This window comes from Tachypleus tridentatus, chromosome 10 (genome assembly GCF_004210375.1).
Source record: "Tachypleus tridentatus isolate NWPU-2018 chromosome 10, ASM421037v1, whole genome shotgun sequence".
Lineage (NCBI taxonomy): Eukaryota > Metazoa > Arthropoda > Merostomata > Xiphosura > Limulidae > Tachypleus > Tachypleus tridentatus.
Window position 1 is genome coordinate 20,410,453 of NC_134834.1, and position 18,397 is coordinate 20,428,849.

Sequence of the window (18,397 nt, forward strand, 5' to 3'; positions counted from 1 at the left end):
CCGCTGTACTAGCGGGGTGCAAACTGTGTGTGTGTGTGTTTTTTTTCTTATAGCAAAGCCACATCGGGCTATCTGCTCAGCCCACCGAGGGGAATCGAACCCCTGATTTTAGCGTTGTAAATCTGGAGACATACCGCTCTACTTGCAGGGGGCAAAAATAAACCTCCGAAAGAAATTCATATTGAGGAAATTTTGTGTGGTGCGACGGGGATTCGAACCCGCCAACGTCAGATTACGAGTCGAACGCTTTAACCCACCTGCCCATGCCAGGCTTGATATTTAGAAACATTTACAACTGCAAGAACGGATTTTTTTCAGGATGTAAAGAGAAATAAATATATAACAAGAGGGAATAAAAGGACTCTTGAGATGGTCGTAGATTATAGATTGGACAGCTTTAATAATACGGTAAAGTATAATAAAGTGTACTACAGAACAATGTTGTATGATGTAGTATAGCACAATGTTGTATAATGTAGTATAGCAAAAAACAATATAGTATAATATAGTGTAGTAAACAACAATGTAGTATAAATAAGTGTAGTAAACAACAATGTAGTATAATATAGTGTAGTAAACAACAATGTAGTATAAATAAGTGTAGTAAACAACAATGTAGTATAAATAAGTGTAGTAAACAACAATGTAGTATAATATAGTGTAGTAAACAACAATGTAGTATAAATAAGTGTAGTAAACAACAATGTAGTATAAATAAGTGTAGTAAACAACAATGTAGTATAAATAAGTGTAGTAAACAACAATGTAGTATAAATAAGTGTAGTAAACAACAATGTAGTATAAATAAGTGTAGTAAACAACAACGTAGCATAATATAGTGTAGTAAACAACAACGTAGCATAAATAAGTGTAGTAAAACAAACAACGTAGTATAAATAAGTGTAGTAAACAACAATGTAGTATAAATAAGTGTAGTAAAACAACAACGTAGTATAAGGTAGTGTAGTAAACAAACAACGTTGTATAATATAGCGTAGCAAACCAACAACGTAGTATAAAATAAGTGTAGCAAACAAACAATGTAGTATAAATAAGTGTAGTAAACAACAACGTAGTATAAATAAGTGTAGTAAACAACAACGTAGTATAAATAAGTGTAGTAAACAAACAACGTAGTATAACATAGTGTAGTAAACAACAATGTAGTATAAATAAGTGTAGTAAACAACAACGTAGCATAAATAAGTGTAGTAAACAACAACGTAGTATAAATAAGTGTAGTAAACAACAACGTAGTATAACATAGTGTAGTAAACAACAACGTAGTATAAATAAGTGTAGTAAACAACAACGTAGTATAACATAGCGTAGTAAACAACAATGTAGTATAAAATAAGTGTAGTAAACAACAATGTAGTATAATATAGCGTAGTAAACAAACAACGTAGTATAAATAAGCAGTAGTAAAACAAACAACGTAGCATAAAATAAGTGTAGCAAACAACAACGTAGTATAAAATAAGTGTAGTAAACAACAACGTAGTATAATATAGTGTAGTAAACAACAATGTAGTATAAATAAGTGTAGTAAACAACAACGTAGCATATAAGGTAGTGTAGTAAACAACAACGTAGTATAAATAAGTGTAGTAAAACAACAACGTAGCATAAATAAGTGTAGCAAACAAACAACGTAGCATAAATAAGTGTAGTAAAACAACAACGTAGTATAAATAAGTGTAGTAAAAACAAACAACGTAGTATAATATATAGCGTAGTAAACAACAACGTAGTATAAATAAGTGTAGTAAACAACAACGTAGCATAAATAAGTGTAGTAAACCAACAACGTAGTATAAATAAGCGTAGTAAACAACAACGTAGTATAAATAAGTGTAGTAAAACAACAACGTAGCATTAACATAGCGTAGTAAACAACAACGTAGTATAATATAGTGTAGTAAACAACAACGTAGTATAAATAAGTGTAGTAAAACAACAACGTAGCATATAAGGTAGTGTAGTAAACAACAATGTAGTATAAATAAGTGTAGTAAACAACAACGTAGCATAAATAAGTGTAGTAAACAACAATGTAGTATAAATAAGTGTAGTAAACAACAATGTAGTATAATATAGTGTAGTAAACAACAATGTAGTATAATATAGTGTAGTAAACAACAATGTAGTATAAATAAGTGTAGTAAACAACAATGTAGTATAAATAAGTGTAGTAACAATAATATAGTATAATATAGTGTAGTATAGTATAGTATAATAAAATAGTGTATTATTGTTCAGTGTAGTGTAATATTATATACTCTATTGTAGTATATCATAGTGCAGTAACGTAGTGTATAATGTAATAACAGTGTAGTATAATATTCTGTAATATAGTGAATAGTTTTTAAGATTTCAAAATATAATTTCATCGGATTGGCTAATTTAAGTATCAAGTAGCTACACAAAGTATAGTGTAGTAAGTTACAAATTAGCCTAAGTTAATGTAGTGTAGCTTAGTAAAATACGTTGTATTATAGTTCTATGTAGCGTATTATAGTAAAGTTCAGTATAGAGTGAGGTAATTTCAATAAACTTGATATAAAAGATACTTCAAAAATAACCAAATAAATCCTAATTTTATATCTATAATGCCTTTAAAAATATCCTTTCTGTTTTCTACCTATTCATTAAAGAGGATTTAATACTCAAACCAACCCAACAATGTTCTACAAACTAGCCATGATCCAAGTTATATATTAATCACCTAACACTAAGTTTGTAGCATACAATGTGTACTATATTGTACAGACTGTTCCATGGATCCATGTTCTGTTGTAAACATTCTATTGTTCTTCTGATGTATGATCCATGCCATGTTGTAAACATGCTATTGTTCTCCTATAGTTTGATCCATGTCCTGTTATAAATATTCTATTTTTCTTCTGTAGTTTGATCCATGCCCTGTTGTAAACATTCTATTTTTCTTCTGTAGTTTGATCCATGCCCTGTTGTAAACATTCTATTTTTCTTCTGTAGTTTGATCCATGTTCTGTTGTAAACATTCTATTTTTCTTCTGTAGTTTGATCCATGCCCTGTTGTAAACATTCTATTTTTCTTCTGTAGTTTGATTTATGCCCTGTTGTAAACATTCTATTTTTCTTCTGTAGTTTGATTTATGCCCTGTTGTAAACATTCTATTTTTCTTCTGTAGTTTGATCCATGCCCTGTTGTAAACATTCTATTTTTCTTCTGTAGTTTGATTTATGCCCTGTTGTAAACATTCTATTTTTCTTCTGTAGTTTGATTTATGCCCTGTTGTAAACATTCTATTATTTTTCTGTAGTTTGATCCATGTTCTGTTGTAAACATTCTATTGTTCTTCTGAGGTAAAGATCCGTACATTGTCCTATTATTGAAATAAATTCTAAAACAGGCTCATATTTCAGTTTGAACATCTTATGAAATAGCTGTTTGCACGCATGCGCTCTTAGAAAATTTCACAAAGAAAACGAAAACGTTATATCTATTAGTCATGCTTATTAATTAACCTGAGTTGTATTTTACTTACGGGCCTATCATGACGCAAAGGACTGAAATGGAACGTGTTTTGGTGGGGTCAGGTTTGGTTTTCAACTTTCTTTATTCGATATTTAGAAACATTTACGACTACAACGAGGTAACGTTTTTGTTGCACGAACGGGAGAAAAATAAATATATAATAAGAAGGAACACAATGTCCCTCGAGATGGTTGTAGATCAGTTTAAAAATTGGTAGAAAAACATATGGGAAAAAATCTGTATTATATATATCAGTTCAAAGGGCTATCTGTGTTCTGCCCACCACGGGTATCGAAACCCGGTTTTTAGTAGTATAAGTCCACATACATACCACTGTGTAACTAGTGTGCGTTAGTATCAATCAAGCCCGGCATGGCCAGTTATGTTAAGGTGTGCGACTCGTAATCTGAGGGTCGCGGGTTCGAATCCCCGTCGCACCAAACATGCTCGCCCTTTCAGCCGTAGGCGCATTATAGTGTTACGGTCAATCTCACTATTCGTTGGTAAAAGAGTAGCCCAAGAGTTGGCGGTGGGTGATGATGACTAGCTGCCTTCCCTCTAGTCTTACACTACAAAATTAGGGACGGCTAGCACAGATAGCCCTCGTGTAGCTTTGCGCGAAATTCGAAAACAAACAAACAAACGAACAATCCATAACTTATCAAAATCAGCACTTCAGATCTACATTTGTTCACAATAAGGGTTTCATTCAAAACTAGAACTCGTGAGTTGATTGGATGCGGATATACGTAGGAGTCTTAAGTAAAATGTAAGATCAGCACAGTATTGAAAAACCAACAGGTCCATTGTTACCAAAACACCTTTGTCTTAACATGTCCATTGCTGTTCGAAATCATAACGTTAAAAAAAGCATTTAGAAACCTCCCTTTTATCAAGTCACTGCCCAATAAGCGTTTCATTCAATACTAGAATTGAATCATGACAATTTTTAGGCCTGTGGATTTTGTAATATTTCTCAGGCTTTTGACGTTTAATTCAAAAAACAAACAAACAGTATCAATGATCAGTGTAATAATATAATTTCTGGTACTAGGTAGTTTTCAACAAAACTTCAAGAATGAATAAAGTGTAGTTTGGAATATAATTCAAAATGGCCAATATACAGTTTTTAATACCGGTTAGTTTATGATACATCACAGAAAAACCTCCCGTTTCTGTTCCTAACTAAGTCCGTCAGTTTCTCTCCTCTCTGTCGTCATTTATAATAATAATATATTTTAAATTCATCATTACTTTAGTTTCTTTGTTCTTTGTATATAAAAAAATCTTTATTTTTTGAACTATCAAGTTCTTCAATCTCATTGGCTCTCGACTACTCTGCATTTTTCTTTGACTCTTATTTAACAATGCCCTTCTCGCCAAAGTGAAGTCAACTTCAGCGAAAGTCCTATAAAAAAAGCCATTTCCTCTGTGGAACGACTCACGTGCACACCCACTGTCCCTTCGTGCTTCTCTATTCAACCGCAACAAGCAATACTTACATATACTATCCGGTATCGAGACGTAATATAATGAGCTGTATCATTACTCGTAGGCCTGAAAGTGAACTTGTTACACTCTCTAACCCAGGTTAGTAGCAAAAATACCTGTTACGGGTCACTGGAAATTAAACCCTGTTCCAGAAACCAAGAACTATAGACTTCAGTAAGAACAACAAATTCTTATCTATTATAACGTACAAAGTATAAAACGTAGTCTGTGATAGCTTTAATAATAAAAAAATCTGTTATGAATAAAACAAAGTTATAATAAGAATATAAAAAAAAAACACAAACGAAAGACGAAGTTTCTTTTGGAGACAATGAAGAATGAACCCTGGAGATAGACTAACACTGTGTTAGAAATCCTGATTATGGTAGTTGTGGTCAAAACTAGTCAACTGAATCAGCTAGCATATAATTTATCTTTCACTGTGTCAAAAGACCAAACAAAAAAAAGCACGTCGATTTTTAGACTTTTCCACCCTTAATACACAATAGTAAAATGTGATTGGAACGAAGTAAGAACGAAAACTATTGTGTTTATATTCACATGAAATTATACAAAAATATGCCTTCTGATAAAGTTATATAGTTATGTTTATATTTGTGATATCAGTTTTAAAATTAAAGGAATTGACGTAGTTAATTACGTTAAAAAATAACCCAGGATAAAGCATTAAAGTCCAGTTAGAATGTACTGACCAGGTGTGGCCTCGTAGTGGTATTTGAACTCTATGTAATGGCCAAGTCTATATAGTAGACTTTAACACGTATACTTGAGTTTATTCAAATTACAATAGTATTAAATGTTTTATACTATTTCTAGGAAACATTAATTGTTTGTTTGTTTAGTTTCCAATTTCGCGCAAAGCTACACGAGGGCTATGTGTGATAGCCGTCCCTAATTTAGCGGTGTAAAACTAGAGGGAAGGCAGCTAGTCATCACCACCAACCGCCAACTCTTGGACTACTCTTTCACCAATGAATAGTGGGTTCATCGTCACTTATAAAGTGACGGGGATTCGAACCTGCGACCCTCAGATTACGAGTGGAAACGTTAATATGTCACAGTTCAAGGAACTATGACCATCTTTGGAATATTCTGGTCAAGTATAGCAATGTGATAATGTAATTGTGGTTCCTCAATATATCCTCCATCTTTGATTATTTCAGATAAATCTATATAAATATAACAACACTGTCTGTTGTAAGTCCATGTAGCTAGTTCGCATGGTGTGGATGGATCTTCACCGAGATTGATATGAAAGTTCATTTGGAACATGCATATTTTTAGCTTTGCATTTTGCGTTTTTTATGGACTTTCTTGCGTATGTTAGCACAACTTCTTTCCCTATAGATGCACGTTCACGAAATTTGGTATGGACGTTCACTGAGACCATGGAGAGACACATACAAATTTTCAGTTTCGCATTTCGCAGATTTTATGGTCGTTTTGCCCCGTTACCTCGCCCCCGGTTTTTAGACCTTCAAATTTGGCATAAAGGTTTGTCGGTTCAGTATGGTAATACATGCGAAAACGTGATTTCACATTTTGTGTTTAGCATTTTTTAAGTGCGTTTTGCTGTTTTTTATAATCGCACATAGTTAGTTATCACCATGAGATTCCATAGGAACATAGGGCCGCAATCGCTTGCGATTAAATACTTGTTAAATACTTAACAAGTATTTAAGCGAGTAGGTTGTTGGCCCACTGCACCGAGCCGTCCCTAATTTAGTAGTGTAAGACTAGAGGGAAGGCAGCTAGTCATCACCACCCACCGCCAACTCTTGGGCTACTCTTTTACCAACGAATAGTGGGATTGACCGTAACATTATAACGCCCCCACGGCTGGGAGGGCGAGCATGTTTGGCGCGACGCGGGCGCGAACCAGCGACCCTCGGATTACGAGTCGCACGCCTTACGCGCTTGGCCATGTCAGGCCATAATCGCACATAAAGGGGGCAAATTTTAAAGTCCTAAGATAACATTTCATTAATCACGAACTTACACAAGTTTTATCCAGGAGACGTGTGTACCAGCTAGTATATAGACACACTGCTGACCAAAATCTTGGCCCGGCATGGCCGAGCGCGTTAAGGCATGCGCTCGTAATCTGAGGGTCGCGGGTTCGCATCCGAGTCGCACTAAACATGCTCGCCCTCCCAGCCGTGGGGGCGTTATAATGTGACGGTCAATCCCACTTTTCGTTGGTAAAAGAGTAGCCCAAGAGTTGGCGGTGGGTGGTGATGACTAGCTGCCTTCCCTCTAGTCTTACACTGCAAAATTAGGGACGGCTAGCACAGATAGCCCTCGAGTAGCTTTGTGCGAAAATTCAAAACAAACAAAGACCAAAATCTTAAGGTCCAATGAACATAAAGAAAAAAAATAAGCATTTTGCGTTGTTAGACTCAACCACTTATTTGAGTAGAGCTTCGAAAGAAGAAAATACGAAAAGGGAAAATAAAAAACAACAACTTTTTTTTAGTATTTAATAGCGAAAATGTGAACACTATAAAATTAGCCGAAATACTAGCTGGTCAAAAGTGTATATAGAGCAGCAGGATATATTCTAGCGTTCAAATAACCTTGTGAATTCACTTGTCCTCATCTCAGATGAATTTGACTTGTTGTCGATGTTTAGGTTAGCAATGTTTGTACCATTTTAACTCCCAGTTAGACAGGAATAAGATCTATACTAAACACGCATGCTCAAGGACGCTGCTTAAATTCGAAATGTCTGTTAGGAGAATCAAAAACATTTTTCATAAAAGCTTAGGAATATATACATTTAGCTCAACCAGTAACAGAATGGTAAACACACACGTTTGTCATACGTCAATAGTTCACAACAAAACAAGACTTCCCTTCCCAAGTGACACAGGAGTATGTCTGTAGACTTACAATGCTAGAAACAGGGTTTTGATAGCTGTGGTTGGTAGACGACAGATAGCTCATTGCATAGCTTTGTGCTTAACTTCAAACAAGCAGATATATAAACCAAAATAATTAATACCATCCGTAATTATTATTTTCACTAATCAGAGCTGGCTGAAACTAGAGACAGTGAACAATACATATTATAGAACAATGGATTGTCTGGTATAAGATAACACCCACAGGTGACCTAGTCAGTTTACTTAGGTGTAGTCAATGCAATCTCACCTTATCCGAACAATACTAAAAAAATTTCTTTCGGTTTATAAACGTCATTTTTATTAGTAGGTCAGTATTAACGAACTCATTGTTTCGTCTTAACCGACCTGACATGGCCAGGTGGTTAAGGCACTCGACTCATATTCTGAGGGGCGCGGGTTCGAATACCCGTCGCATCAAGCATGATCACCCTTTCAGCCGTGAGGGTGTTATAATGTGACGGTCAATCCCACTATTCGTTGATAAAAGAGTAGCCCAAGAGTTGGCGGTGGGTGGTGATGACTAGCTGCCTTCCCTCTAGTCTTACACTGCAAAATTATGGACGGCTAGTGCAGATAGCCCTCGAGTAGCTTTGCGCGAAATTCGAAAACAAACAAACAGATCATTTTAGCCATATTCCAACGGTTAGATGAACAGTTAATTCGGACTTTTAAGGAGAGCGTGATGCATTACGAGTCTAATTTGTACGTAAGCTTAAGCAAAGTATTGTTTTATATAAAAAACATGTTTTTATACAATGATTAAATACCGAAATTCTTTTGTCATAGTTTTAATATTTCAAGTCTTAACAGTACAAGTGTTCTTGTCATATATCTTTGTAAACCTGAATTACGATTACATTTCACATCCCACAGATGTACAAAACACTAAATTAATTTAATTTATTAACAACGACCTTCCAAGTTCATGTTACTATTGCAATGTTTTCGTCCATCGTTAATTGTGCTGGACATGATGACCGGTATTACGTAACAGTGTAGTTTCTGTGAAAGACGGAGTGACCGTTTTTGGTCAGCTCATCTTGACAAACTTTACGCAGTGCTTTACTTTTACGGTGGGTTCCAGACCACACACAAACAAACCCAAGGATCATTAGAGTAACTTTACAAATACGTAGCTAACAATATTTTTGCGAGTTCAGTTGCTTTGGCCATCCTTCCCATGGAAACAGCTTTTAGAAATTAAAAAAACGTGAGCTTGGAAGCCTTCATCAACTCTGTAATATTGGTAATTATTATGTTACTCAAGGCAGGAGACATTTAGTTTCCTCGCAGTATTTTTGAGGGAATAGGGCGGGTTGGAGGTTTCTTTTAGTTACCAAATTTACCTATCCACTGATAACATTATGGGTTTACTTCAAGTGGCGTTTGGCGTTCGTTTATTTTTTGAAAGTCTATGCTGTGAGAGTTTATCTGCTTTCTAGAACAATGAAAAATTCTTCCTTCTTGTTTTAAACTCTGAAATTGAATATTTTTTTTCTTGCAAAGGGCAGTGACACATTTATTCAGTTACAAGTTTCTCTGTGACAGTGTTACACTGCCAAATGACCATTATTACGCAGTGAACCAAACATATAAGTGCCAAACGTACCGTTTTCAGTAAATGCGATTAACCCTCTGTGTAATTCTAAAGATTTTACAGCATTGGTCTAATAACATCTGAAACATTGCAAAACTGTCATACTGCCACAAATATCAACAGTAAAGATCTTCTCTTATTTTATAGATTTTAAGTACAAAGTGTCAGAGACTGAGTTCCACTGACAGTCAAAGGACAGGATATTGGAAATACGAGTAGATTCTAAGGTTATCATTTTCATCCTACAGGTAGCGTTTAAAATACCACGAAAAGACCAAAGTAATGTTTAGAAAACCATGAAGATACCTCAGCAATGTTTATAATATCACAAAAATACCCTTGCAATTTTTGAAATTCTACGAAGAGACCCTCACAGTGTTTATAATATTATGAAGTGGTCCTCACGATGTTTAAAGAATCATAAAGAGGTTCTCACAATGTTAATAGGACCAGAGACCCTCACAATGTTTTATTAGTGTATTAAACTTGATTTGGGGAAATGATTAAACAAACATTAATAATGAGAATGCTTAAGACGTAATCATGAAGATTTTGCTTTCGTCAGATTATAATGGGTATCGTACATTACATGTTCAACCATTGGATTCATAATGTTAAAACAACAATAATGTCCTGGTGAAAAGGTTTAGCCAAAACGACCTTTATACTCCAGATATAGATTACTTTATTTTACCAAACGTTTCACCTTTGCGACTCTCAGGGTTAATGTACACAAAAGTTTACAAAAACGACCTTTCCTTTATACTCCAGATATATATACATTTTTATTTTGAACAACGTTTCACCCTTGTGGCTTCCTCAGGGTTACTGTACATAAAAGTTTACAAAAACGACCTTTCCTTTATACTCCAGATATATATTATTTTATTTTGAACAACGTTTCACCCTTGTGGCTTCCTCAAGGTTACTGTACACAAAAGTTTACAAAAACGACCTTTCCTTTATACTCCAGATATATATTATTTTATTTTGAACAACGTTTCACCCTTGTGGCTTCCTCAAGGTTACTGTACACAAAAGTTTACAAAAACGACCTTTCCTTTATACTCCAGATATATATTATTTTATTTTGAACAACGTTTCACCCTTGTGGCTTCCTCAGGGTTACTGTACATAGCTTACTTTCGAAAGACAACAAGAATGTCCGCCCTTTCTTACGGTTGTGTGGTTCCACGCGAACATAAGCAGGCTCTTATGTAACAAAGGTTCTCTTACAAATTCATAATAAATTGTGTTGTTTTGTTGAAGGTTACCCGTGAAAACTACAAAGTCACTTACTGTTGCAAAAGGTTTTATTATTTATGTAATGTTTAAACAAAGCAATCAAAACAAACACGTTTCATATGAGATTTATTTTCTCAGTTAATTCTTCAGATCAAGATATTCTGTTCATTACGTTAAAATATCATCACCCAATGTTATAACCATCTAACTCTACAGAAAATATCATCACTCAATGTTACAATCACCTAACTCCACAGAGAATATCATCACCCAATGTTATAACCACCTAACTAAAAAAAAATATCATCACCCAATGTTATAACCATCTAACTCCACAGAAAATATCATCACCCAATGTTACAATCACCTAACTCCACAGAGAATATCGTCACCCAATGTTATAACCACCTAACTCCTCAGAGAATATCATCACCCAATTTTACAACCACACAACTCTTCAGAGAATATCGTAACCCAATGTTACAACCACACAACTCTTCAGAAAATATCGTCACCCAATGTTGCAACCACCTAACTCCTCAGAGAATATCATCACCCAATGTTACAACCACCCAACTTTTCAGAAAATATCATCACCCAATGTTACAATCACCTAACTCCTCAGAAAATATCGTCACTTAGTGTTACAAGCACCTAACTCCTAAGAGAATATCATTACCCAATGTTACAACCACACAACTCCTCAGAAAATATCATCACCCAATGTTACAACCACCCTACTCCTCAGAGAATATCATCACCCAATGTTACAACCACCCAACTCCTCAGAGAATATCGTCACCCAATGTTACAACCACCCTACTCCTCAGAGAATATCGTCACCCAATGTTACAACCACCTAACTCCTCAGAGAATATCATCACCCAATGTTACAACCACCCAACTCCTCAGAGAATGTCATCACCCAATGTTACAACCACCCTACTCCTCAGAAAATATCATCACCCAATGTTACAACCACCCAACTCCTCAGAGAATCGTTATATTTGGTCATTCTTAGATTCAATTACCTATTCATTTAAACATCAACGTTCCAATGTTACAATTACAAAACTAAACAAAGCTATTAGAACGTAAATAGTGAAACTTCATGAAAAATTCAGCCTTTCATTGAAATCAAACAAACTCTAAAAGCTGTTCCAAGGAAACCAACCAGGAGAAAGAGGAACAAGCTAACTTTTCAAAGTAACTTCAAACAAAACTATAAATAATGGTCACCGTATCTTGTTCTTCTAATATCATGTTATGGCGACATAAAATACGAGAATTGTCTAACGTATTCTCTAGATGGCTGAGAACACATTTTTACTTCCAGTGGCTTTCTCGCCATCATGGAGAATCGTCTAATGGATATTAAAATGAGAGCCTCCAAGTTTTCGTTTGCAATTTATATATCATGGAATAAATATTACATCACCAGCGATGGACATATTACGTTTCAAAGAAGAGATGAGATGATCGAACTTGAGATGCTTTTTAAAGAAATTGTTGAGTTTCGAGGACTTCAATGTCGTGTTCACTCGTCTTATTTCGTATCTAATTTTCATGGAATTTTTTAATATAATTCTTTTTTTTTTTTACGTTTTACAGGGTGGATATTTAAGTGCTTCCTAAAATTCTCGTGAATTTCTTGTTTGCTTATTATATGAAATTAAATCTATCTACATTGATGAAAACTTATGAGTAATAAAATCCAAATAACAACAACAAAAAAATCTTACCATCTGTCTGGTGAAGTAATAAAGTCCTGTTAGTGTGGATACTGTAAATGTCTCTATCTATCTCTTCGAACAGTGGAAGGGTTTGGCGAACGGGCGTCGTTGCACTGGTGAATATCTCCTTCAATGATACACGTAAACCAAGTATTAAACAGACAAACGTTCAGAAACCGAAAATTATTAACTACATATTGAGGTTTCATATGCGCATAAGTTATTTTCGACAAGTTTTCTTTTAGAAAAAAAGTTTAATAATAGGTAATCGATGTATTAACTGGAATAAACTGAAGAATTCTGAACTTATTTGGAGACCATAATTAGGACATCAATTTTTTTCAGTGATGTCGAGAAAACCACTTGTAGAGAAAAAATATTTATGTAAAAACGGCTCGTTTGGGTTGAGATAATTTTTTTTTACGTAGAAGAGCGAACAACGTTTCGACCTGACGATGACCGAAGAAGGTCGAAACGTTGTTCGCTCCTCTACGTAAAAAAATTTTCTCAATCAAACGAGCCGTTTTATAAATATTTTCACATCAATTTTTTGTTTATTAAAATAAAGTATTTTGCCTGATACACAATAACATATTTCTGTTAGTAACAGAGAGACAGAGAACAACAACATAAAAGATTCTCTAACGTCATTCAACACAGAGTATTTAATGTTTTTTTGTCAGATTTTTGTTTTGTCTATCAAGCCTTCCTCCTCCAGTTGTGTCACGTTTCTAAAATGAATTTGTCACTTTTTTTCTTTTTGAATAAGAGTCCAGTCTTCCAAAGCGCTCAGATTTTGGGGTCGGGTTTTAGATTTGTATAATAAGTTTGCTTTCTTAATTTAAAATAGAACAACCGGTATAAGGAAACATTTTATATCAGGTGTTAAAGAACGTCAAAGAATCCACTTATATTTGTGAAAATTCTCTGTAAAGTTTAGAAAGAAATACGACAACTTACTAGTGTTATGAAAATCACGAACGAATACATCTCTCAGATAGATATGTTAACACTCAGTTATTGCAGAATTCAAACGAATTTAAGGTTGTGTTGTCTCGAAAGTATTCCATGAATTTTCACCATTCCAGGATCGAGAAGCCGAAGAGGGTGACACGCCCTCTACAATCGATCGTACGAAGCTGCGAGTGCAAAAACTTACGAGGCTTGCTTAACCTAAAGTAAACTTGATACTTCGCGTTCGACAGGATTCTTCCAGGGTAACGTGTTTATATAATGTCTTATCAACGTATTGTTAAGCCTTAACCTTGAGATCTGTATAGATCGTGGCTATATAAGTAATAGTTGCCCTTGGAGCTGTGCCAGGTACAACAGTAATTTCACTTTCAAAATCACAAACTTCCGACTATCAAAAGAAAGGTTTCGTCACCATAACCTTCATACGATGGCACCAAATTTTTAAATAAAACATGTTGATTAAAGAAGGTCGAAACGTTGTCCGCTCCTCCACGTAATTTTTTTTTCTCAATCCAAACGAGCCGTTTTTACATATATATGTTGACCAAATATTTTTAAATAAAAAATAGAGAGCATTTTAGGAATTTTTGTAAAAACGAAAGCCTTCAAAACCCTAGTAATGTTGTGTACAAGCCTTTGAGTTTGTAAGCAAAACAGTATTATTTGTTTATTTATCGATAAGCACTAAAGCTACGCAGTGGACTACTACTTGTGCTGTGTCCAACACGGGTATCGAAACCCGGACTCATCGCTGTGCCACTGGAAAGGACAATAACACCATGCATTTTAACCTTTAATGTATTAACACTTAACGTGCAGTAAAGTGTTATTTAATTCATGCTGGAAAATGTATTTGTTTGGAGTTAATCACAAAGCTACTCAATTGGCTATCTATGTTGTGTTATCACGAGTATCGAAACCCGGTTTTTAGCCTTATAAGTCCGCAGGCTTAGCGCTGTTTCACTGGGAAGGGGCATGCTGGGAAAAACAAAAGAACTGTAGTCGTAATTCAGTTTCGTAAAATCAGGGACTATCACAGTTCCTTTTCAGTTCTTCACTGTGATCGTATTTCAGATTCATAAAACCAGGGGCTATCATAGGTCCTTCTTTGTTCTTCACTGTGGTCGTATTTCAGGTTCATAAAACCAGGGACTGTCACAGGTCCTTCTTTGTTCTTCACTGTGGTCGTATTTCAGATTCATAAAACCAGGGACTGTCATAGGTCCTTCTTTGTTCTTCACTGTGGTCGTATTTCAGATTCATAAAACCAGGGACTGTCACAGGTCCTTCTTTGTTCTTCACTGTGGTCGTATTTCAGATTCATAAAACCAGAGACTGTCATAGGTCCTTCTTTGTTCTTCACTGTGGTCGTATTTCAGATTCATAAAACCAGGGACTGTCACAGGTCCTTCTTTGTTCTTCACTGTGGTCGTATTTCAGATTCATAAAACCAGGGACTGTCATAGGTCCTTCTTTGTTCTTCACTGTGGTCGTATTTCAGATTCATAAAACCAGGGACTGTCACAGGTCCTTCTTTGTTCTTCACTGTGGTCGTATTTCAGATTCATAAAACCAGGGACTGTCATAGGTCCTTCTTTGTTCTTCACTGTGGTCGTATTTCAGATTCATAAAACCAGGGACTGTCACAGGTCCTTCTTTGTTCTTCACTGTGGTCGTATTTCAGATTCATAAAACCAGGGACTGTCACAGGTCCTTCTTTGTTCTTCACTGTGGTCGTATTTCAGATTCATAAAACCAGGGACTGTCATAGGTCCTTCTTTGTTCTTCACTGTGGTCGTATTTCAGATTCATAAAACCAGGGACTGTCACAGGTCCTTCTTTGTTCTTCACTGTGGTCGTATTTCAGATTCATAAAACCAGGGACTGTCATAGGTCCTTCTTTGTTCTTCACTGTGGTCGTATTTCAGATTCATAAAACCAGGGACTGTCACAGGTCCTTCTTTGTTCTTCACTGTGGTCGTATTTCAGATTCATAAAACCAGGGACTGTCATAGGTCCTTCTTTGTTCTTCACTGTGGTCGTATTTCAGATTCATAAAACCAGGGACTGTCACAGGTCCTTCTTTGTTCTTCACTGTGGTCGTATTTCAGATTCATAAAACCAGGGACTGTCATAGGTCCTTCTCAGTTCTTCAAAACTACTCATCATCCGACAAACACGGTATTGTTTGACTTGATACCACCACAGATAAACATCTGTTTAAATTAACTGTTTCATAGTGTGGTTATTTGTTTGAGAATTTTCGCGCAGAACTACATATTTGTATATAGCCATTCCTGAATTTGAGCTCACAGATTCGAGGAAATGTAATTAATCAAGAACATTCCTCGTGCATTCAAAATGTACATCACGAGCCCTCGTATTCACAGTCTGAGGACACTAACAATCAGCCACGACCGGCTAATTCCAATGAGAATAATTAACAAAACCAAGATATCGCTGTAGGTGGCGAAATTTGTTATTGTTTAGATAAATTTGTTAGAAAATCCTAAATGCAGTGGTACCAAACTAAACAAACATTGAAGTACCCAAACTGTATAAGGGAAGCAAATATTTTCAAACATTTACTTTGATACATAAAACGAGTTTTCTCACCAGTTTCATTTTTTTTTTTAATTTATAACCATTCAGTCACAATTTTCTGAGCTGTCTTTAGGTGTTTTAGAAATCACAGCCATTAGCAGTTAAACTCTAAAAATTAAAAATACCAGTGATAGTTTACACCCAGAAAGACAACTTACGTGCGCACGTGCTGAGCGGTAATATTTGCAGAATTTGAGGTTTTCGGGCCGTACTTTTCAAGTTCTTTGTTTAACAACAAACAAATATAAACCAAAAAGGTTTAGTGACATAGTTTGATGCGTAGATGTTGTAAACTGTTTTCAGGCGTCTTATGTACAGTTGGGTTTCTTCATTAGGAAAAATAGATTTTCACCGACATATTTTTTAAAGCCAACTTACCTTCTACATTTAATATTTTTCATGTGAAATTAGTTTATATATGTAGTTTACCTACCTTAATATCAGATGCTGTTCCTTGTAGAGAACCCACGTTCGAAATTTCTCCTTTCGTTATAAAGTTGGAATCACCAAAACTTATGGATTTTGGCGGGATTTTAAGCAAGAGGTCGCTTTTTAGTGTTCTCTCAAAACCTGTTACGATCTGTCCTGAAGAATGCTCATTAGCTAAGGTGGTACCAGAGTCTTCAGTATTTTGTTTTGATTTGTTAGGTTTTGGTAATATTGTTTGAGTGTCTTCATTGGTGTTCTCGGACAAACCTTTTGTTGTTGTCAAGGTAACACTATAACTTTCATTAGTTATTGGTAAGGTTGTTTGGGTGTCTTCATTGGTGTTCTCGGACAAACCTTTTGTTGTTGTCAAGGTAACACTATAATTTTCATTAATTATTGGTAAGGTTGTTTGGGTGTCTTCATTGGTGTTCTCGGACAAACCTTTTGTTGTTGTCAAGGTAACACTATAATTTTCATTAGTTATTGGTAAGGTTGATTGGGTGTCTTCATTGGTGTTCTCGGACAAACCTTTTGTTGTTGTCAAGGTAACATTATAACTTTCATTAGTTATTGGTAAGGTTGATTGGGTGTCTTCATTGGTGTTCTCGAACAAACCTTTTGTTGTTGTCAAGGTAACATTATAACTTTCATTAATTATTGGTAAGGTTGATTGGGTGTCTTCATTGGTGTTCTCGAACAAACCTTTAGTTGTTGCCAAGGTAACATTATAACTTTCGTTATTTCTTGCTGATTGTTTAGTCGTTGTTGTAAAAGTTACTGGAGTTTTTTTCTCGTCGGTCTCAGTTGAAGAATATGTTGTCTCCATGGTAACAACGGTACCAGCAGAAGTAATCTCGGTAGGACTTCCTGTAGTTGTTAAAGTTTGTGCAGTAACTTCCACAGCAGTCTGTCTGAAATAATCTAAAGTTGTTAAGACAGCAGTAGAATTATCGGGAACTATTTCTGTTGTTGTTGTCGTTGTAATTTTTCTATTGAAATGCTTTGAAAAATCATCTGTTCCTAAGGTAATAACAGGAGTTCCTATTTCATCAGGTAGTAATGATTTTGCTGTTGGTGTAATATCAAAACCTTCCTCTGGGTTAAAATGCTTTTCGTCATCAGCCACTTGAACTGAAACAGAAGTCTGTCTATTAATTCGTAAGCTTACTTTTGTGGTACTTGTGTTAAAGGGGTAATTTCGTGCATAATTTTGGGTGTTCAAATTATCTTCGTCAAGAGGTTGTGTATCACTTGCGAATGCACTTTTTGATGTGGTAACATCCTGCGATTCCCTTTTTGTTGATATATCGAAAAGAGTGGCTTTATTGGAGAAGGCTGCTTCGGTTGTCCTCTCCTGTTGGGATGTCCTTAAATTTTGTCCAGTAGCATATGGTACTACATGCATGGTAGCTACCATTAACAGAAGTACTGTCGTTATAAATACATTTGCATTTCTTTTAAGAAATGTAACCTTAAGCCTAAGCGTTTCACACAAGACAGTCAGCAACATTGTAGAAGATGAAAGATGAATTTATAAGATTAATATAAATGGATTGTTCGTATTTGCATGCTGGTTGATAATCCTAAACCTTTATGCAAATTTAACTTGCATGTCGCAAGTCTAATAGTGGGAGAATATTTACTAAGACAGATTTCTCAGTCAGAGAGGAAAACAGAATTTTTATATATGACTGTTAAAAAAAATTGATGTTTCAATCTGAAGGGTAAAAATGAAGATTGCTTCAGCTAGAAGGACAAACAGAATTATTTGTTTGGACGACTATTGAAGAGAACGGTTGCTTCAACTTGAAGGACACACAGAATTCTTCGTGGATGACAACTGTATTTGGTTTGGCCAGTTTCTCACAAGCGT

The 18,397-nt window shown here is 35.3% G+C and overlaps 1 protein-coding gene across 1 annotated transcript in view; it reads right to left on the reverse strand.

Moving 5' to 3' along the window:
- Positions 1–17,929, reverse strand: part of LOC143227984 (cubilin-like) — a 64,180-nt gene extending 46,251 nt beyond the window's left edge. The window contains 2 exon segments of the mRNA XM_076459336.1: positions 12,526–12,643; positions 16,529–17,929. Of these exon segments, the coding sequence (XP_076315451.1) occupies positions 12,526–12,643; positions 16,529–17,929 (1,519 nt within the window).
- Positions 17,930–18,397: the final 468 nt, after the last annotated feature.